Source organism: Cydia strobilella, chromosome 4, assembly GCF_947568885.1.
Source record: "Cydia strobilella chromosome 4, ilCydStro3.1, whole genome shotgun sequence".
Lineage (NCBI taxonomy): Eukaryota > Metazoa > Arthropoda > Insecta > Lepidoptera > Tortricidae > Cydia > Cydia strobilella.
This window is the reverse complement of record NC_086044.1, coordinates 19,125,133-19,147,208: the sequence shown is the minus strand read 5'-3', so window position 1 is coordinate 19,147,208 and position 22,076 is coordinate 19,125,133. Positions and strand designations below refer to the sequence as shown.

The 22,076-nt window shown below is 34.6% G+C and overlaps 4 protein-coding genes and 1 long non-coding RNA gene across 8 annotated transcripts in view; 1 reads left to right on the top strand and 4 right to left on the bottom strand.

The window, feature by feature from the left end:
• The window catches only part of LOC134740814 (dual specificity calcium/calmodulin-dependent 3',5'-cyclic nucleotide phosphodiesterase 1-like), a 541,857-nt gene that overhangs the window by 365,848 nt on the left and 153,933 nt on the right, over positions 1–22,076 (top strand). The window lies entirely within an intron of this gene.
• The window catches only part of LOC134740852 (uncharacterized), a 124,505-nt gene that overhangs the window by 80,588 nt on the left and 21,841 nt on the right, over positions 1–22,076 (bottom strand). The gene's annotated exons all lie outside the window — the stretch shown is intronic.
• On the bottom strand, positions 2,610–7,181 carry LOC134741185 (maltase A1-like). Its single transcript, XM_063673960.1, has 9 exons — positions 6,922–7,181; positions 6,639–6,818; positions 6,321–6,478; positions 5,656–6,237; positions 5,222–5,329; positions 4,974–5,124; positions 4,278–4,473; positions 3,079–3,216; positions 2,610–2,726 (listed from the first exon to the last, which is right to left on the bottom strand). Exons 1-9 carry the CDS (start codon positions 7,094–7,096, stop codon positions 2,660–2,662), a joined length of 1,755 nt encoding a protein of 584 aa, XP_063530030.1. The 5' UTR covers positions 7,097–7,181; the 3' UTR covers positions 2,610–2,659.
• Positions 9,341–13,168, bottom strand: LOC134740819 (maltase 2-like). The gene is made up of 10 exons (XM_063673459.1): positions 13,001–13,168; positions 12,735–12,914; positions 12,465–12,622; positions 12,255–12,380; positions 11,724–12,179; positions 11,522–11,629; positions 11,298–11,448; positions 10,971–11,166; positions 10,657–10,794; positions 9,341–9,465 (listed from the first exon to the last, which is right to left on the bottom strand). Exons 1-10 carry the CDS (start codon positions 13,164–13,166, stop codon positions 9,399–9,401), a joined length of 1,746 nt encoding a protein of 581 aa, XP_063529529.1. The 5' UTR covers positions 13,167–13,168; the 3' UTR covers positions 9,341–9,398.
• LOC134740820 (maltase 2-like) lies at positions 14,292–21,575 on the bottom strand. Its single transcript, XM_063673461.1, has 12 exons — positions 21,544–21,575; positions 20,743–20,918; positions 19,391–19,570; positions 18,611–18,768; positions 18,330–18,455; positions 17,809–18,065; positions 17,164–17,365; positions 16,563–16,670; positions 16,333–16,483; positions 15,615–15,810; positions 15,090–15,227; positions 14,292–14,418 (listed from the first exon to the last, which is right to left on the bottom strand). Exons 2-12 carry the CDS (start codon positions 20,897–20,899, stop codon positions 14,349–14,351), a joined length of 1,743 nt encoding a protein of 580 aa, XP_063529531.1. The 5' UTR covers positions 20,900–20,918; positions 21,544–21,575; the 3' UTR covers positions 14,292–14,348.

Sequence of the window (22,076 nt, the reverse complement as noted above, 5' to 3'; positions counted from 1 at the left end):
CGATATATATAATATATAAATACTTAAATACATAGAAAACACCCATGACTCAGGAACAAATATCTGTGCTCATCACACAAATAAATGCCCTTACCGGGATTCGAACCCAGGACCATCGGCTTCACAGGCAGGGTAACTACCCACTAGGCCAAACCGGTCGTCCATTAGAGTACTTAACATAATTTAACCTACATAGTTGTAGTACTTTTGTAAGATAAATAAATTCTGTTTATGTTGGTATTATAAACAACAATAATTTCTGTTTTACTTAAAAGATTTCTAGTATTATAATCAACTAGTATTATTTTTGTAATTTGTTTATTTTTGTTTAGGATGGAAGACACAACAAAGATTATAAATCAAAATTAGGGTACATCGTTTTACCTACTACATAATTGTAGTATTTTTGTGAGATAAATAAATTCTGTTTATGTTGTTATTAAATATCAATAATTTTAGTTTCACGTAGAGATTGGATGCATTTGCTATAACAAGATTTTCAATATAATTTATTTTATGCATCGCGTCTTCGTTTTTCCCCTTAGACGATACGTCATTATAACGTCTTAAATATTTTATTTGTGATTTTTCATCGTAAACTTTTAATATCTTGCAGTGATAATGCTTTTCTTTTAATTTTTAACATCACTGAACTAACATGAATGAAGCTAAGAATTTGATAACTCACAACAATTGAAACTTAATACAAATCAAAACACCGCAGCGGTGATAATGAGCGAATGAAATGTAAGTGTAGGTAGGTAAGTACGAACCAATTAGCCGATCTCTTAGTCATGGCTACAAACTTATCTGGACAGGCGGAGGTGTCGCCAGAATCGCGTCCCCTTGCGTAATATTAGTACGGCATGATTAGTACCAATTTTTTTTCACCCGCATACATTAGTTAGTAACATTGTACGACGATGCAAGGTGGGTAATATAATAATAATAATATAATTTTAAGCGGGACTTGAAGCGGGACTTGAAGCGGGACGGGAAACAGGCCTAAAGTTGCCGGCGTAAAATAGCGTATTATGCGGGAAATAGCGTATTATGACCTTGTAGTCGTACGCTGTTTCCAAAAAAAAAAACGCATTTTACAATAATAATATCAATAGTACAAATAAGAGTAGTAGGTATGGCGTGTGTCCCTTCCACCCAGTGGTTTAATGAAATCAGTTTCTTTGGAAGCTTTGTGATGTAAAAACGTCGCAAATGGAATCCCTTTGAACATGGGACATATTTTGGTCACCGTTGGAAGGGAAGGGACGCGTTAATGTATTTCAAAGGTACTTATGGTTGAAGCATGTCTACTAACCAAATAGGGACGAATAGTATAGCTGTAAGTTAAAGGTTTAATGTAAAATATAGGTACAGTTTGCACAACTTAAGTATTAATTCCTACTTCGAGACCGGCTGGCAAGGAATTGTATCACAGATTTAATATATACGCTAGATGCCGCAAATATACCACGATTTGTATTAAAACCAAGCGTGCCGACTTTTTCATACAAAATTTACGCATAATATAATTTTAAAATTACTTATCTGTGATAGGAAATATGTTCTTGCCTTTGGGTGCTCGCAATTTTTGGGCTGTTGCAGTTAATTATCATACAACGAAGCATTTTTTAAATTTTCACGAACGTTCGGCTGCAACAACTGACGCGCGTGGACTGTAAAGAGCGACGGTCAACCTCGACGCTTAGTCGGGGTTCGGACACGCGAAGAAGATGCATTTACGTCTTCTGTGGTATATTTAGTTCTGTGAATTGTATTAACATCTTCTAGCTGCGAAGTGCATTTTTAGCCTTAATAATGGGTGAAGATCGTGTTTGTTTCAGTACAATACAGTAGAAGTATCTCGATTAATTAAACCTCGCTAACGGAATATCGATATAAGAAACACAAAACTATATAGATTTCTATATTTTGTGTTTCTTTCGCCTCAAATGCCAAAATCTCTTTTTCTGAAAGTACGAAACCTCTACAACCTAAACGAATAATTCGGGCATTGGACCTCAGTAACAGTAACTTAGCTGTGTTTGGATGATCCCTATCTTAAAGCATTGGTCAGAGATTAATTTTCAATATATGTAGATACATTATGATTACGCTCCGTGAAATTAATGAATGTCGCCTGATCATTTTAAATAGCAATTTCATTCATAAAATGAAACACTTGCGATACTGTTACGACTGTGTTGTACTTATATGTGGCTTTCCATCACAGAAGGGTCCTTATACTTCATGTGCAATAAGGACCATTCTATCAGAATTTCTGTTGGAATTTCAGATAAAAAGGTCTTTATGGCACTTGAAGCATAAAGTCTCTTTTGTGATGGAAAGCCACATATAGATTCACATTGCACTATCCTGATAACGAAAGCAATAAAAGTTAAACTAGCGTATTAATATGCAAATCGGGTTTATTCGTAGTAATTTCAGGTTAACATTGCAACTGTTATGGGATTTACGTGTGATAACATTATTGCTGATTCGCTTTTATGCTTAAATTAGATTGTACATTTCGAAATTACATAACTAACAGTATGTACGTTGCATCAGAAATGTCATTTGAGTTCTACGTATAAAGTTATAATATATACAATTAATACAAAACATTTTCTATTGCAAATATTTCAAATGGATTTTCTTCTTATCTAACTTTTAGCACCAGGGATTCTCTTCCGACCACTCTCACGTTGGTTGCTTCTATAATGTCGCTGAAAGTAGCAAAAACAATAATTAAATAGAAAAGAAAATATTTACTTTACTCTTTTCTTGGCAACGTATCTTATAAAATACATAATTTTACATCTTTTTTTTTTCTTTTTTTTTCGTAGTGCATTTTTGTTGCTCTATCCGGCGCAATATTTTGTTTGTTACATGTAACATACATATTCAACAAAAACACCTTATCGATTTTTTTATATTAAAGTCCATTACAACTGGTACGATTTTAACATAAATATATATGTACCAAGTATCTATCGTTCTCGTTCATATCATATCTCTTAAAAAACGAATTTACTAATTTACGATTTTTAGTAGGAGCCGTTTATAAGAAACACTAACCCGTTGCTTCTTTGTGAGTGATCATTGGCTATCACAACCTCAAGATCACCAACGACGTTCTCGAAGTAATTTAAGTCAACAGTGTAGACTTCATCTCTAAAGTTGATAACAATTACGAAGGTCTCACCATTGTGCCATCTAAAATAAGAGGTTAATCAGAATATTTTGTTTTGCCAATAATTTCATTTTTGATAGAAGCTTTTATCGCTGACTGTACTTTTCTTTCATCAGGCAACTAATACTCATCGAGACAATTCTTAAAAGGCCCAAACACAAGGTTGCGTTGTTTTATCAAAAAGTGCATATTGTGTCCATTTGTGTCCATCAGGTCAGCTCGATGGTACCATAATATTACATTGTCACCCAACTTACATTATGTGTGTGAATTTTCAGCTCTATATAATAACGGGAAGTGGGTCTAATTTAGCTTGCAAGTTGACCCGAACGTACATAAATACAAACATTGCAAGTTAAACAAAAGCATGTAAAATTGACATCGCCGCTTGAGATAAAACTTGATCAACGTAATCTTAACTGACACCCCCGACACTTACATAATAACAATAATATCGGAATTCATAAACTATCTGAATGTGTTGTTTGTTTGTTATGCGTGATCATCAGAGATAAAAAATCCTGGCAAAACTGAGTGATTGACAAAATGACACATGTTTGCTGTCGATGTTACCTAACAATATAAAAAAAAAAAAAAACATTTATTTATTTATTTTATAAATACGTTTACACGACTTTACAGTAAACCAATACGTCATGAAACTAACACATAACAACATAGAATCATTACACTAAGTATTACATTTCACACACGGATAACTACGTTACACTCGAGGGCCTAGCATCCATCACCTCACAGAACCTCAAGCATTCGTTTCTCACAGCCACCCATCGCCATGCAATCAGATCGCATTCCGGTGCTGACGCCAAGAGCGCATTAAGTAGAGAGAGAGCGCGCGGCAGTGGCGAGTTTCTTATTAAAGATGTAATAATATGTCCCGCCAAGATGTTTTGTTCTATTTTATTCGAACATTTATCTATTTAGTTATCTACAGTTTTATAATTATATTGCAGCTCATGTAACCTTCATTTTTTAACAAATGTTCCTTTGTTATAAAGATATTTAACAAATAAAGCATAGATTTTGTAAAAAACGTAGTATTAATTTAATATCGTTACGTTACCTTCTGAATGCAAACACATCGCCATTTAAAGCAATCGATTCAAATCTTCCATATCTAAATGCGGGTTCTACACGAAGACGAGCAAGTTTCTTGTAAATATTCAGATGTGACCGCTCAATTCCACGCTGCGTCTCAACGTTCAGGTTTTCATAGCCTTCTGCGACCGGTAGCCATGTCTTATTTGCAGTGGAGAAACCTTCAAAAAAGTTTAATAGTAGTAGTAGTAGTAAATCACTTTATTGTACAAAACAAAAATTGTTAACATGAAATTCATATAAATTTAGGTACATAGGCGAGCTTATCCCTATAAGGGATTTCTTCCAGCTAACCTTAGAGTAAATGAGTGGAAAATTCGAATTAGATATATAGACAAACTTACAGAACGTACAAATTCTTTGGTGTTGCATTGACAAACTCATAATTAAAATAAACTACAATTGAACTCTTTAGATTATTTGTGTCGGTTTTCTGACTACTCGCACACTCAAAAATATAAATAAATACTTGGGGGCAATCTTACACCGATCGACCTAGCCCCAAACTAGGGCCGGTACAGACAGACTGCAACTTGTATGGGAACTGCATGCCGACGTTGCAGTTGGCGTGCAGTCGGCATGTAGTCCATCAGTACCGGCCCTAAGCAAAGCTGGTAATTGTACTTTATCTTAGCTATTCTTATTTTTCTACAACACATACCAGCATTTTTGCCAGAGGTCCACTGAAATGGAGTTCTATTTGGATCCCTAGAATATCTCCAGTAATTTATTGGATCGTCAGAATTGCAGCCGCCTGGGTCCATTGTGTCTTCCCAGCTGACATAACCGTCTATCATGCCGATTTCTTCACCCTTACAAAATAAATTGCGATTTTTTATGTTTTTATGTAAAATTTAATAGTATTTGTATCGGTTTTAAGTAACACTATAACAATAATAGTTGCCTTACCATATATGTTACACTTATTCCTGGGAGCAACATCGATAGCATATTCATCGCATCTACTGACTTTGGACTGTACCTAGACGCAACTCTACTTTGATCATGGTTTCCAATCTAAAATTCCAGATTAACATTATTACATATACATTAGGGGGTCAATGAACTCGTGATTTAGCAGTGGCCACCCAGCTGTTCAAAATGGGTCTTCTCAAACGCTTTAACCGTCCACATAAAAATAGATACGTAAGTTAAGTACCTATATTTGTAAAATGTATACTAAAAATGTAAATTAATTAGTGATAATTTAATATAACTATTTATTATACTGAAAATGACGTGTAAAATACTAAATTTTATTAATAAATATCTGAATCTGAATCTGAATCTGAATTATTTTATGATGGAAATACTCTCTTTAAAGTTTTAATTCAAAAACTTACCACCCAGTTAGCCAATTTATCAATAGGTTTAAAAGTTAAATATTTATCAATAGCATATTTGATTTCATTTGCAGTAGATTTTCCATTGACATCAGTAATTAATGCGAAATTAAAGGGAATATGTGCTCCATTGCGGCCACCATCACCGAAGTATTTCATTGTATCATGCGGCGTTGAATATACTTCAATCATCATTACTCTACTAAATCCATCTTTTGCATGATATTCGTCGTAAATATCACGCCATTGATAAACCATGTCATAAGACTCAGGCTGGTTCTTCGTATAAATGTGATTCAAGTAAGCATGATTGAGTGGATCATCAAGGCTTTTACCAGACAAAGGTTCGTCAGGATACTTCCCACCATGCTTCTCCTTGTCTACTTCAAACAGATGGTTGATAGCCCCTACTCTAAACCCAGCTATACCTTTGTCAAGCCAGAAGCGAATAATATTTTTCATCTCCTCAACTACGTTAAGATTCCGGTAGTTAAAATCTGGCTGAGCAGTGGTGATCTGATGGAGGTAATATTTACCAGTTTCTTCTCTGTATTCCCAAGAACTTTTGCGAAAGACACTAATCTGTGAAATTTTGAAACTAATATATTACCTACGTATGGTATTATTCTATTTAAATCTGATTCATGGATTTTTCAAATATTTACCCAATTATTTGGTGGATGCAGTTTCCCGTTTTCATCGACTACTCCGTCTTCCCATACAAAGTAATCGAAATATTTCTTATCGCCTTCAAGAGCCTTTTGAAACCATAAACTTTCATTGCTACCATGATTTGGTGCCAGGTCTAAGATGATCTTAATATCTTATAAAATAATAATGAAAATTAGAAAGTAAAATGTTTCACCAACAATATAAATAAAAACCGATTTTATCTAAGTACAGAGATACTCGTTTCAACCAATTTCATGTTTTGAAGATGAGTGGATATTACTTACATATTATGTAAATATATTGTAGCTTACCAAATTTTTTTGCTTTTATCATCAGTTTGTCGAAATCTTCCATAGTGCCGTACTCATCATGGATGCTGTAGAAATCAGATATATCGTATCCAAAATCGTAGATAGGCGATTTAAAGAAGGGAGAAATCCATACGGCATCAACTCCCAGCTCCTTTATGTATTCCAATTTAGATGTGATTCCTTCATTAAACAAACAATATGATTTAGGTACAACAAATTATGTATATTATTTTAGTTATTTGTTTTTTATCTCATTATCAACTGAGACAGAGTTAAGACATACCATTAAGATCACCTACTCCATCGCCATCACTATCCATAAATGATCTTGGGCAGATCTGGTAAAAAATGGTTTTCTCCCACCATTCTATTTCCTGTTTTGAACTTGTTCGATTAACAAATAATAACGGTAAAAAGGTAACTAACAGTATTGGTAAAAAGAAAATTTCCTTCATCATAAAATTTTTAGGAGAAGGAACGTAGCTACACTGAGTTTACTCTCGTAACGTGACGATTTATATCTACTACGATACTAATGTAGGCAATATTGACGTTTTTTATCAAGATTAAGATAATGTCAGTTGAATTCTTGAAGCATTACAGTCAAACTGTATATTCACAAAATTTTTGTTTGAATGAAGAAAATGAAAATGCTCGAGTTTACAAGAATCCAGCTAAGCTAACTCTGCGTCAACTTGGCAAACGATAGATTGCGGAAGCACCACTATAATCTCGTTGCCACACTTTCATTGTCTTTACTTAGACGGACTTCGATTTTTTCTTTTTTTAGGGTTCCGTACCCAAAGGGTAAAACGGGACCCTATTGCTAAGACTCTTCTGTCCGTCTGTCTGTCACCACGTCACCAGGCTGTATCTCATGAACCGTGATAGCTAGACAGTTGAAATCTTTACATATATGATGTATTTATGTTGCCGCTATAATAACAAATACTAAAAAACCGGCCAAGTGCGAGTCAGACTCGCGCTCGAAGGGTTCCGTACCATTACGCAAAATCACGTTAGTTGTATCGGAGCCCCACTTAAATATTGATTTTATTCTGGTTTTAGTATTTGATGTTATAGCGGCAACAGAAATACATCAGTTACATCACCTGTGAAAATTTCAACTGTCTAGCTGTCACGGTTCATGAGATACAGCCTGGTGACAGACGGACAGACAGACGGACGGACAGACGGACAGCGGAATCTTAGTAATAGGGTCCCGTTGTTACCTTTTGGGTACGAAACCCTAAAAAGTACTGCACCCTCGATAGGCGAGTCCGACTCGCACTTGGCCGGTAATTTGTACTTAGGTATATGTATATATAATATTGTCTTCGGTTACCGCGATAGTTACTCATGAAATAAAACTATGAAAACGGATTATATCGCGTATATTGAATTTATAATACATCCCGACGTTTCGAACTCTTTACAGCGTTCGTGGTCAACGGGTGACTGAGGAAAAATTACAAAGTGCAAAAATACCCAAGTGCAAAATACCAATGTGGGTATTTTTGCACTTTGTACTTTTTCCTCAGTCACCCGTTGACCACGAACGCTGTAAAGAGTTCGAAACGTCGGGATGTATTATAAATTCAATATACGCGATATAATCCGTTTTCATACTTATATGTATATAATTTATTTAATCCCGTTTTTACGAAGTTTATTTTAATAATTATAGATTTAATAATTATAGAATAACATTTAATCCAACCTTACTTTTTCATTTAACAAATTTAATAACTCAGGTAAGCCCTAAAGTCTGATTACAAGAGCTCGTACATGTCATGCCGTTGATGGAAAAATAACAGAAGCTGAATAGAGTATGATTCCAATTAGCCTTTTCGTAATTATTAATCATTTGAGAACCAGCGCCGTTGATCGCGCTAGTCGTGCCAGCTGCATTGCTAAGTGGAGACCAGTTCGGCTTCACATCTCTATTTCTACTGTTTTGTTTATCTTTGCCTTGTTTTTGCTATATATGTGTTGTATTGATGTGTTGTCTGAATAAATGATTTCTATTCTATTCTATTTGTGAACCTCTTTAGTTACCCGATATTGATACTGAAATAATCAGAACACAACGTCTAACCGACATTTATCTTACTGTCATACAACTAAATAATAGACTGTTAGTTTATTAAATTATACATATTTAAGATTTTTGCAGTATATTTTACGTAACAAATATTTATTGTACGCGTATTATCAACAGATTAGTTATCTCAATTTGTAGTGTTATAAACTACCTGTATGTTAAATTACGTCATTTTTACGTCAACGGCATGAAATGTACGGGCTCTTGTAATCAGACTTTAGGGCTTGAGTTATTAAATTTGTTAAATTAAAAAAGTAAGGTTGGATTAAATGTTATTCTATAATTATTAAAATAAACTTCGTAAAAACGGGATTAAATAAATTATATACATATACTTAAATTTGTAAACTTTGTTGTCTGTTTGTCACCCAATTGAGTATAACTCGTAATAATAACTTTCGTATACTAAATTCATTTGTTACAAATATTAGTATTAACATCCAAACATATTCTAAATAAAATGTTGAATAAACAGAAGTTTGTTGATTTTTAATAATAGAGGATTTAATCGCGTTCAACTTACCTAAATGGTTACTTAAGTAAGTTGAAAATAATAGTAGTTTTTAAATTTTACAGTTCTTACTTTTATTTCTTAACAAACAAATAAATAAAATGTTATTAATAATTCGTTTAGTACAATCACGACCTAATGTTATTTATTTCTTTCTGAGGACCAGCGCTTCGTAACCAGCAATGGGCACCGCATTAGCTTCAAATGTATCCCTGTAACAAAATTTATATAAAAAATGAGTGTGAACAAATAAAATTGATTTATTATATATATAAATAAATAAATAAATAAATATTATATGACATTCTTACACAGATTGACTAAATCCCACGGTAAGCCCAAGGAAGCTTGTGTTATGGGTACTCAGACAACGATATATATAATATATAAATACTTAAATACATAGAAAACACCCATGACTCAGGAAAAAATATCTGTGCTCATCACACAAATAAATGCCCTTACCGGGATTCGTACCCAGGACCATCGGCTTCACAGGCAGGGTCACTACCGACTAGGCCAGACCGGTCGTCGCTCGGTGTATATTATATAAATACAAGCAAATGTTTTAAGAATATTTATTTAAAACAAGAGGGTACAGGCTGCCTCAATGCCTTGATTCCATTTCTAGTCAGTAACGAACATTTAATTGACTTTGAAACAATCTCGATCTCGCGTAATAACAATCAATTAATGAAAATTTCTGAGACGGAACTTGGAAAGTTTCAATTACAAAGTTTGAGGAGCGATGACCAAGTGAGAACGGCGCATAAGTTGTCTAATCATTAATGAAATCATAACCACTCGCAATAGCTTTTTTTGTAAATGAAAGAAATGAAGTCTCATGTGTATTCCGTGGTAATTACCACAAGACATTACACGTCTCTTTTTATATTTTTAGTTTTTTTTTCACAGCCTATTTGAAACAAAAAGATGATCATCGTCAAAATCAAAATTATGTAGTAACGTGTCTAAATATCATGCATTATTGCTTTATTTACTTGTTTCGCATATTTTTTCATATGAAAAGGTAAAAGCTTGTAATTTTTCATCGCACTTATTTTGTTTATAAATGTAACAGTTTTTTCCACGCATTTAAGTACACATATAGACATTTTGCTTATTACTAGGTCGCTGTATCTTGTATTTGTTATGGGTAATGTTAGACGGTTAATTAAACTCACCTGGTATAACTAGTATAAACCGAGCCTTTTGGGCAAAGTCCGAAAATTTAAACAACATTAATCTGTATTCGGCATTTTCCCGTACACATATCTAGGTCTACCCAACACTGGCTCCTTTACTAATTTTAATAGTAATGCTAGTTACACCAGGGTAAACTTGAGTTTAATTAACCTTCTTACCTTACCCGTAACATATTCATCATGGCATTTACTACTCACCCTTCATTTTTCGCCGACTCTATGCTTCTTATTACAACTACGAGGTCTTTTTCCACGTCTTCAAGGTATGTCAGATCCAATACATGGTCCGAGTCTTTCGTGTTCACGACTACGATATAGATTTCTTTGTCATACCACCTGTGTAATAAGGTATGTTTGAAGCATACACAAAAATATAAAGACTAAATCTATCTTTGAATTATATTTAATACATAAGTGGATGATCAACTTCTAATACTCGTAGGTTTTTGAGTAAATATCAGTATGAAGGCAATTTAAATTGTTTTATAAGGTTAAGACAAATTTTATGTCACCTTCTGAAAGCTAAGACATCATGGTTCAAAGCAAGTGACTCGTAGCGTCCATATCTGAATACTGGGTCCTGTCGTAAAGCAGCCAGAGCCTGGTAGACCTTCAGATGAGACCTCTCAGCTGCTCTTTGCACTTCCACGTTCAACGTCTCATAACCTTCGGCTACTGGCAGCCAGGTCTTGTCAGCAGTAGAAAAGCCTGTAAGTATTAAAGATAACATGATTTCATTAAACAGCAGCTTGAAGTCTGGACAAATATCAAACTTGTTTTGCATGTACAGTTATATTATATTACAGATATTCGATATGGAATCCCCACACTTAACTTACCTGCATTTTTCTCAGCGCTCCATTGGAATGGAGTCCTCTCAGGGTCTCTGGACCACTTTTCGTAGTTGATAGGATCATTAGGATTGCATCCAGCAGGATCAACGGTGTCCTCCCAGCTAACATAGCCATCAACAAGACCAAGTTCTTCACCCTGCAACCATTTATGATGTTAATGAAAAATATTTCAGTAACTTTTATGACGAAATCTTAAAAGGACAAATTACCATATATGTTATTCCCACTCCAGGCAGAAGCAAGATCATCATGTTAAGACCATCAACCAACTCAGGGTGATATCTGCTTGCCATGCGGTTGTTATCATGATTTCCAATCTGAAAAAAAGTACAATAAATGTTAGTGATCCAATTATGTATAAATAATTCGTGGAAATAAACAGATTGCTTGAGAAGGTAAAGTTGAACTTACCACCCAGTTAGCATCTTTGTCAACAGGCTTGTACGTCAAAAAATTATCGATAGCTCTTTTGATATCATTTGCAGATGACGACCCATCAACATCCGTGATTAGATCGAAGTTAAAAGGTATTTGAGCTCCCTCTCTATTCCCTTCTCCGTAATACTTTACAACATCTTGAATCTTAGCGTACACTTCAGTCATCATTATTCTGGTCAATCCATCCTTAGCTTTATATTCGTCAAGAATATCTCTCCAATCATAAACAACGTAATAAGTTTCATTTTGGTCCTTTGTGTAGATATGGTCGAGCGAATCATGATCATTTAAAGCAACTCCAAAAGCTCCTGACAGTGGTTCATCGGGATATTTGCCACCCCATAAATTTTTATCCACCTCAAACAGGCAATTCACAGCATCAACTCTGAATCCGGCGACTCCTTTTTCGATCCAAAAACGGACAACGTTCTGAAATAAAAGTAACAGTTTTCTAATTACTAGTTCTTAAATTACAGTGATTTTGTTAACTTATTATTTTCTTACATTCATTTCTTCGACGACATCAGGGTTTCTGTAGTTGAGATCAGGTTGGCCCACTACGAATTGGTGCAGGTAGTATTTTCCAACTTCTTCTTTGTATTCCCAGGCGCTATTGTGGAAGTGGCTCAGCTATAATCAATATTATATTTTAATTAAAACGTTATTAGTCATTGATTTGTCATTTATAGACATAAATATGATATGTTAACGTACCCAGTTATTTGGTGGTTGCATGTTTCCATCTTCATCAATAACACCATCTTCCCAAATATAGTAATTATAGTATTTTTCATCACCTTGCAGAGCTTTTTGAAACCATACACTTTCATTGGACGAGTGGTTAGGCACGAGATCTAATACAACTTTGATTCCTATAAAAAAGGATTAAATCTTAAACATTCTTTTGAAATGTTGCTATGTATGTCGCTATGTTTATTTATTAAATAATAAGCTGCAAATGCTGTAATTGATTTCATCAAATACCTAGTTCTCCAGCTTTTGCAGTAAGGGCTTCGAAGTCCTCCATGGTACCATATTCATCGTGAACAGCGTAAAAATCAGAGATATCGTATCCAAAGTCGTACATGGGTGATTGGAACATAGGTGATAACCAAATAGCTCCAACACCAGTTTCTTTGATATATTCCAGTTTTGAAGTGATACCTAAAAAAAAATTAAGTAAATAAAATTAAATGAAAGGACAAAAGAGAAATCACAACTAAGAATTCTTATAACTTTAATCATCATACCGCTTAGATCACCGATGCCATCACCGTCACTGTCAGCGAACGACCGAGGATAGATTTGATAAAAAATTGTAGTCTGCCACCAGTCTTGTTCTAGTTCGTCTTTCCTATCAATAGCATTGCTAGCACAAAGAGCCACCAAAAGAGGCAGCAAAAATATTGCCCTCATTTTTTAAACAAAACGGATGATTAACTGTTTTGTATCTGGTTCGCGTGTGGCTTATATAGTTGCTCAAAAGTAGAACCCCCTTGAAGTGCTTCATAATCTCTGTTGTATCTTTTATCATTGACACCTTGAACCTGTGTCATGATAACATTTTCAATAGTCCGGCTTCAAAGAATTGGTTAACAAAATGTACCTACAAACATCTTATATAACATGGGGGATATCTTCTCTGAAGTGAATTAGATTTTATCACTTAGATAAATGTACTGTAGCAATATCAAGTACTTGTGCTAAGTTTGGAATAAAATGACAGTATAGATCAATCATAATGCAACTCTATAATAAAAATGTACCTATTTAACAGTCATATCCAATCCATGCAAAACAATTAAACATATTTTGTTACACAATATAAATATGTATAACTACTTATTGCCCCTGTTATTAGCTGTAGAGCTCGCCATAAGCTTCATAAGCTTAATAAAATTAAATATTAAAAAAACATAATTATTACTTCGTTGAGTCATTCACAGCAAACAATGATCTAAAGTGCGAGTACGTTAAGTCTTTAAATGCCAGTTTCCACCATTTTGAACATTTCTCACAAAACTAAACGACAGAAAAAAACTATCTAACTACCAAACCTGCTCACAAAATTTCACGAGAATCAGTTGAAAAATGCGACCTGCAGAGGAGAACATCCGGACATACGAACGCATTTTTCTCAAGCTGAAACGGAGACCTTCGCTAACGCTCTGTTAAATAAGTATGTCATATTCTGTCTTTATTTTCTATTTGCACAGATGAATTCAACAAAAATTACTTAAAATATATTACAAAAACATTTAGAAAATAAAATCTCATTTTTTCGCAGTCAAACTGTTTTATCTTCACCGTTTAGGATATTAGATAAGATTTTATTTTAACGTTTTTATAGCACGAAGTCGTAGACAAAATACTACTATTAATGGTATTGTTACTAAGAAGGCTACTAAGCAGGAGTAAATAATCTTGACGCAAATAATTGAAATGCTTTATTATAATTAATAAGACCCCGATCCCGCGCTTCCTTCTTGAGTATCTTAGTGATACCTAAAATACAATTATTTTAGATACTTTAGGGGTCAGACAAAGTATATTAATAAATTCTTCTTTATTTGGAGTTGTCATCATTTTTTTATAAATTTAAGACATCATCCGTAGGACCAAAGCTTCATTACCAGCTAAATCCACGTAATTTGCATGAATATGGTCACTGAAAAAAAAAGGAAATGTTGATAACCAAATATTTTATTTTTATCAGTATACCTAATCAAGTACAAACCTGTCACTTATCCTTGTATTTAGACCAACTGATGTTCTTTAATGCTAATTATCATCTGATATACACTCGCTATTGGTTTTTTTTTTATTAGGAAAACTTACAGCTAGAGTAACAAGTTAGGTAATAACATAGAAACAGTGAGCCAATTACAAATTTCCACAGATAGAAACTGCGTAAAGTACATAGCGTGCGAAATTACAACTCTAATAATATTTCTTCTTCTGAGAAGAACAAAAGAGAGAAAAAAGAACAGGATAGAGATACATAAGTGTTAATAGTGGAAAAAGTCTTGCCTCATTAGTTTACCTATCGAACTACGAATAAAGCTATCACAGAACAGATATAGTTTGTCAAAGGACTGTCTCATTTCAAACAGAGACAGAGAGAATCATACTATCTCTGTCTTACACTAGTACTAGCACCCAAAAGAAAGGGATGAGTATGATTTTCCTGGTTGTTACTGACTGACAAATTGGTTTGACCAACTATAGATGAGATCATGATGTGTGCAAAGCTGATTGAAAGGCCTAGCAGCTCTTAGAAGAAAGGAGTTTTTCCTGTAATTAGTATGAACGAAGGGATTTATAGACATATTTACTCACTTAATAGACCTGGATGACAGTGTACTGGAAGCTTCGACCTCCATTTGTCCGAAAACCAGATCAAAGTTTGTTAGATTGACAACATTGAGTGACCGTCCTAAGTTTATGACTACAACGTAAGTGTCATCCTGGTACCATCTGTGAAAATAATATTCTATTCAACTCTTTAGCTCCTCCGAGAATATGTATTATGTATCGATGACATAATATTGGCATATAAAATATACTTTTGTCCGAAAACATAAGATCCAAAGAATTGGAAACCACCTCAATTTTTACGCTGTGATGGATGGATGGTCATATTCATTCTTGTGAAATCCCCGACAAGCCAGATCTAATTTTGTATTTCATGTCTTTAAAATCTTTTAGTCATAGTTATGATACCTGAAGTGAAATGAATGTTTTTTTCCTATGCCACTTAACAGATAAGTGTCGACATTGTCAGAAAACTCCCCAAGCGTAGTTGTTAACAAGAAGAGTATATCAGATTACCAAATTTAATCACTCTGATAGCTGATAACCAACCTCTTGAATGCGAACACGTCGCGACTGAGTGCCTGGCTTTCAAGCCGGCCGGCACGGAAGGCCGGACGTTTACGAAGGATTGAGAGAGTCTTGTAGACCAAGTAATGGGACTGAGCTGCTGATCGCTGGTCCTCAGCATTAAGGGTCTCGTAACCATCGCCTATTGGTAGCCAAGTCTCGTGGCCTTTGGTAAATCCTGAATAAACGAAGAGTTTATAAGATTTATACTACAACCAAGAAAGTTTCATCTGATTTCAATTTAGGCTGAATTTCATGCCAAGTTACAATTAATTTTTATAGAATAATTCTGACTATTTGAAGTCCGTTATAAGCTAAGCAGAATAAAAGAAGGAAGCGTGGATTTATTTATTTATTATTTATTATAGTATTTTATTATAGTATTATAAAAGACCACGGATTACCGAAAGTTGTGTGACATGTGTGTTCACGCGAAACGGAACGGTGAACACGATTACCGGACGAGTAGAGCGACGTCACGGCCCAAGTGTCAAAAATAGCTCCACATCATCGTATATCTGTCATATACCTACTCATATCTCTACAAGACCGAATAACGAACTTTGCGTGTCATACACATTTTGTATTTTTTATATAATTTTAATTAAATATCTTTAAGTCTAAAACGTGTCTTCTCATTGTTTGTCCCATCGTGATTACTACTATTAGTAATTATTAATAGATTTAACATAAAACGTACCAGCTTTTCTCTCGGAGCTCCACTGATATGGCGTACGCGCACCATCTCTGTTAACCTCAACGAAGTTGATAGGATCGTCCGTATTGCAAGCAAGGGGGTCCTTAGTTTGTACCCAAGGCACATTTCCATTCTGCATCCCTATTTCTTCCCCCTTAAAAGATAAAACGTAAAATTATAAGTATTAAGATATTTTTTCCTTCCTGAAAGTAGATTTCTGTGTACATAATTACCATGTATGATATCGCAACTCCAGGAAGCAAGAGAACGAGCATGTTAAAGGCATCCACTAGCCCCGGTCTCAAGCGCGTGGCTACTCTTGCCTTGTCCTGATTACCACTCTGAAATAAGTCGGGTAAATATTATATTTTTACAATAGTAACGAAATTCAACAAAAAAATTAGCAAATTAAACGGGGGTTCAAGTTCATATACTCGTACATTACGTACATATATATAGGTATGTTGGTGTTAGGGAATAGACGGAAACAAATTGGTAGATTGGTATTGATGTTTGAAATGTTGACTTTCTTAGGTTATTGTGAAATGAAGCAAGCTTACCTAATCATACAAAGTATTGGACAATACAAATTCTTCATTGCTTTGACAGATTTCAGAACCGTATCTGTATGAAAATCGCGCTATTTTGGTCCGAATTTGAAAACGCCAGTTGTTTTGTTTTTCAATTTAGAACTCTTGGTTACTAATTATAAAAGTTCAGAATTGATTTATTGATATGTACAAAAATTTGTCGGGGTCTCAAAAGGCTATAGGAAATATAATTATGACCATACTGACACTGAGGCGTGTACAACTTTGAAGATGACCAACTTACCATCCAGTTGGCTGGTTTGTTTTGCGGTTTGTACGTCATCCACCGGTCAATGACAAATTTCAAATCCCTTGCGTCCGATTCTTTACGGAAATCCTCTAAAAGAGCAAAGTTTACCGGAATCTGGGAGCCAAAATTATTGCCTTCTCCGTAATATCTCACCAAGTTCTTTATGTTTGCCGGCGAGGATTCTGTCAACAGTACCCTGTACGCAAACAAGATGAGTTTTAAACTACTTTTTTTGACTAATAGGACTTTCATTTCATGTTGATGGGTCTGATCTATACATTAAAGAAGCTCTGGGTTTGATTGGCTAATTTATCCTAACAATTGAGATACTTAGGTACCTACCTGGCCTGATTGTATTATCTTAGAGGGGATATTAGTAGCATCTGTATAATTTATATCATAAATGTAGTTTTTTAGTTAAAATATGTAAAGATTTAGACTATTAAAAGTATCATACCCCAAGCATGTAAGCAAATTATTAAGGTACAAAAGGTACATACTAAGATTGCAATTAAGCCCTCCAAACGATCGTGATCGCTTGTAATCGCCCATTATCGCCGATGGTGTAGATGAGACATGATCTAACTTTGAAAATATGGCTTAGGTATAAAAAACAACTTGAATAATTCATTATAATACCTTGTAACATTATCCCTCAAAGTTATGCTATCGAAAACCTCTCTGAACTGCGATACAACATCATATGATTCTTTCAAGTCTTTAGTATATATGTGGCTTAGATATTTATAGTCATGTTCTTCAAGCCCCACTTTGCCTGATTTGGGTTCGTCAGGAAAACGGCCCCCAAAACTATCCTTGTCAACTTCCAACAAATGATTTACGGAACTCATTTTCATCCCGGCCACACCTTTTTCTAGCCAAAATTTTATTATGGTCTGTAAAAGTCAAATAAATTAGACACGTTTTCTACATTATCCACAAATCTATATTGTATAATAGTACTACTTTTAATTCTTTGATTGTAAATTTAAAGATTATTGTTAATAAAAGTGTGTAATACCTAGTTAAAATATTGTCAAAACTCGTCTTGTTACTTTTTATTTAAAAAAAGAGTTATTTGACAAACTTTTTAATTTGAACAAGAAGTTGCATTGTAGAAGAAACATATTCAACTTGTAAAAACATTGTTTTTTTTTTACCTTCAACTCATCAACAACGACAGGGTTTCGAAAGTTCAGATCTGGCTGATGTTTCGCGAACTGATGTAGATAATACTGGCCTCTGTTTGGCACGTATTCCCAAGCACTTTTCCTGAACATGCTTATCTTAACAAACAATCAAAAAAATTAAGAACTCTATCTTGCCTTGGTAAAGACTAGAAAAATAGGTCTGTATCTTGTCGTCAAATTATAGAAATCTTAATATAGGTAGTTACTCAATACCGATAATATATATATCAATCAAGTAAAAAAAAACATACCCAGTTGTTGGGCGGACGACGTCGGCCGACGCTGTCCATATAACCTTCCCCCCAGACATACCAGTCGAAGTAATACTCGTCTCTGCTAACTGCTCTCTTGAACCAGTCACTTTCGTTGCTTGTATGGTTAGGGACAAAGTCCAGGAGGACCTTAATGTCTGGAAATTTTGTAATAAAATTATAGTGTTTGTATAATTAGATCACAAAAAAGGAGACCCCTAATTTGAGAACGAGATAATCCTATCTCAAGCGGCGGTGTACGTGTAGATATACGAGCTGTGTTCTGGCATACGTATGTCGCATAAGAGTTATAATTTATAATAATATCATCTGAACGGTCTGGCCTCAGCAGACAAACTTCCACACATTGAACAGATTGACTGTCAAAAACCATGACTATTATTACTAACGTATAGAACCGGTACAGAGAACCAGTATTTTGCGCCATTAGTTGCTGTTGCTTTGACAACAAACTATAGAAGCGGAGCGTGAATCTCACGACCTAAACACGTGAGCGCCATGAAAATTACGGCGCTTACGACGTTTTGTTCGTCTGGTACAGGTTGCGATCGCGACAATTTCATTGTTTAGTATGGCTTCTCTATAGAAATAAAAACTCAATGTCAAAAACTGAAATCTTTTTTATTCTAATTCTATGCTGTTGGGTAAAAACGGCACTCTCAAATACGAAGTATGTTTTAAAGGCTACGGTGACTGCTTACTAGGCGGGCCGAATACTTTTGATTAATTAATTTTTTTGTGCAAGAATAAAAAACATACTCATTTTTTGTGCTTCTCTCAAAAGTTCTTCAAAGTCGTCGATGGATCCGTAGTCAGAATGGATGGAGTAGTAATCGGACACGTCGAAGCCAAAGTCGTTTAGTGGAGACTTGAAGATTGGGGACAGACATATCGCATCAATATTTAATTCCTTTAGGTGCTGCAAGCGGGATATAATGCCTGTAATAAATTGTTATTAGTTAAGGCCGTTCCGTCGGTTTGCCGCTGTCTCTGTCACATTTCGCAAGAAAGAACGGGAAAAACCATGCGCGCCAAGTGTCAATTTTGATCGAATTTTGTAGATTTTTATTCATTTTAAAAACGTTACCCTACAATATCGAAATTCGAAAGCTATGAAATTATTATTTAAGTTAAGATTGCTTTTTCTTCTTTTTTTATTTATAGTATCACATAATAAATAACCGAGTAAAGTTGGATTAAAAGTCCGAGTTAGAGGTTACTTTGGGAATTAATTGTATCGAGCGAAGTGTCATAATTCGTGTATCGGAAGCTATGATATTAAAGATAATATAGTCAAGAACTACATATATTTTTTTCCACGTCTACGAATATCAACGCCTCTTAGAAAAACAGGATCATATAAGGAGATTTTTCGCCTTCTGGCTCAGGGAACCGCCTTAAGGTTAATATTTTATTGAATATTTATGAAAGAGGGTGTAGGTACATTACAAAGTAACTCAGTATAAAGTGCATGTATGTTTTCGTTCTTGATTTCACTTGGAAAATTTACTTTAAAACATCATAAAACTGAAATGTCGTACTTTAAGAGTACATTTAAGTTTTTGCTTTAATAATACCAGATAAATAGATTTATTGACAGTATATGTAGGTATGTAGATGAGAAAAAATCGTTCTCCTGAGTTTGACATCCATAAGTATGTTTTTTTAAGGCATCGATTTGTCAATCAGAGTTGCCGCATAATTTACGGATCCTTACAGCACTTTCTACTTTAGCTTTCAAATTCAAAGTACGATTTTTAGGGTTCCGTACCCAAAGGGTAAAAACGGGACCCTATTACTAAGATTTCGCAGTCTGTCTGCCTGTCCGACTGTCACCAGACTGTATCTCATGAACCTTGATAGCTAGCTATCAAGGTACAGTTGAAATTTTTACAGATGATGTATTTCTGTTGCCGCTATAACAACAAATACTAAAAATAAAATAAAATAAATATTTAAGTAGGGCTCCCATATAACAAACGTTTTTTTTTGCCGTTTTTTGCGTAATGGTACGGAACCCTTCGTGCGCGAGTCCGACTCGCACTTGGCCGGTTTTTTAGACTTTACCGATTAATCTTTTGTAAAAATAATAAGTATTTAATCAAGTGTACCTCTAATATCACCGATCCCATCGCCATCGGTGTCGAGAAAAGAACGGGTGTAGATCTGGTATATGAGGGCACTCTCCCACCAGTCTTGTTGGAATGCGACTTCTTGACCGCCGCGAGCGACCGATATGGTCGCAACGATAGTCACCAGTTGCCACATGATGCCTATTGGAATTAAGCTGAAAGGATTTATACAAAATATTTCTTTGTAAAAACGAAAAACATGCAGCCAGTTTTCAAAATAGCAAGCGTTTTATAATCTAGTTAAGTATAGGCAAACTTGATAGGAAATTTAATATCAATCATTAGTAGATACGAAGAACAGTTCTAGTTTATTTTATCTATGGTGTTTATTGGTACCTCTTACCGTTTTTTTTTCTCTTCAAGAAAATTCTCAGGTTAATAAAGTAGCTGGAGTTTAAAAAAAACATTATATTTTACAAATCATAAAATTTTAGGACTGTAAAGGGGCCCACTGACTGTCAGTCCGCCGGACGATATCGGCCTGTCAGTTGTTCGGAACTGTCAAATTTTTGTTCCAACTGACAGGCCGATATCGTCCGGCGGACTGATAGTCAGTGGGCCCCTTTAATTATTTTCATATTTATGAAAACAACATAAATATATATCGCAATTCATAATTATAATATAAAAAAGACGTTTATTGTACTACAATAAATATCTCTTTATTTTAGCCAAACATTTAAAGAAGTACACAATAAAAAAGTAGGTAAGTAATACAACAACTCTTTGTTAAAAAAATGCTCGTACTCGTACCTATAGATAATTAAAAAAAAGACGAACCTCAAAACATTCCTGCTTTCGACCGTTTTCAGAAAAAAATGCCTTTGTTCACTAAAAAAATTAAGACTAATTTTAATATTATGCACTTGCACTTCCTTGCCACTGTGATTGATTTTTCAGTCCATCTCTTTATATAGACTGACAGTGCTTGTTTTAATAACAGTCATAAGTTTAATAACAGTTAATGTATCGCATTGTACTTTTGCTGTATAAAAACAATTAAGATTTCAATACGACTATTCTCATAACTTGAACTACATTTGTATGGAGAGGCGGTTTCGGGGCGGTCGACTTTGTTTTTTATTAGGGGCCCACTGATTATCAGCCCGCCGGACGATATCAGCCTGTCAGTTAGAACAAAACTTTAACAGTTCCGAACAACTGACAGGCCGATATCGTCCGGCGGACTGGTAATCAGTGGGCCCCTTAACATGATGTTTCACCTCAGTGTACAAGTTTCTTCATTGTGTTCTTTATTAATGAGTACCATTAAAAACTAATCGTAAATAATTAAGGGGGTGTATAAAAGTAGG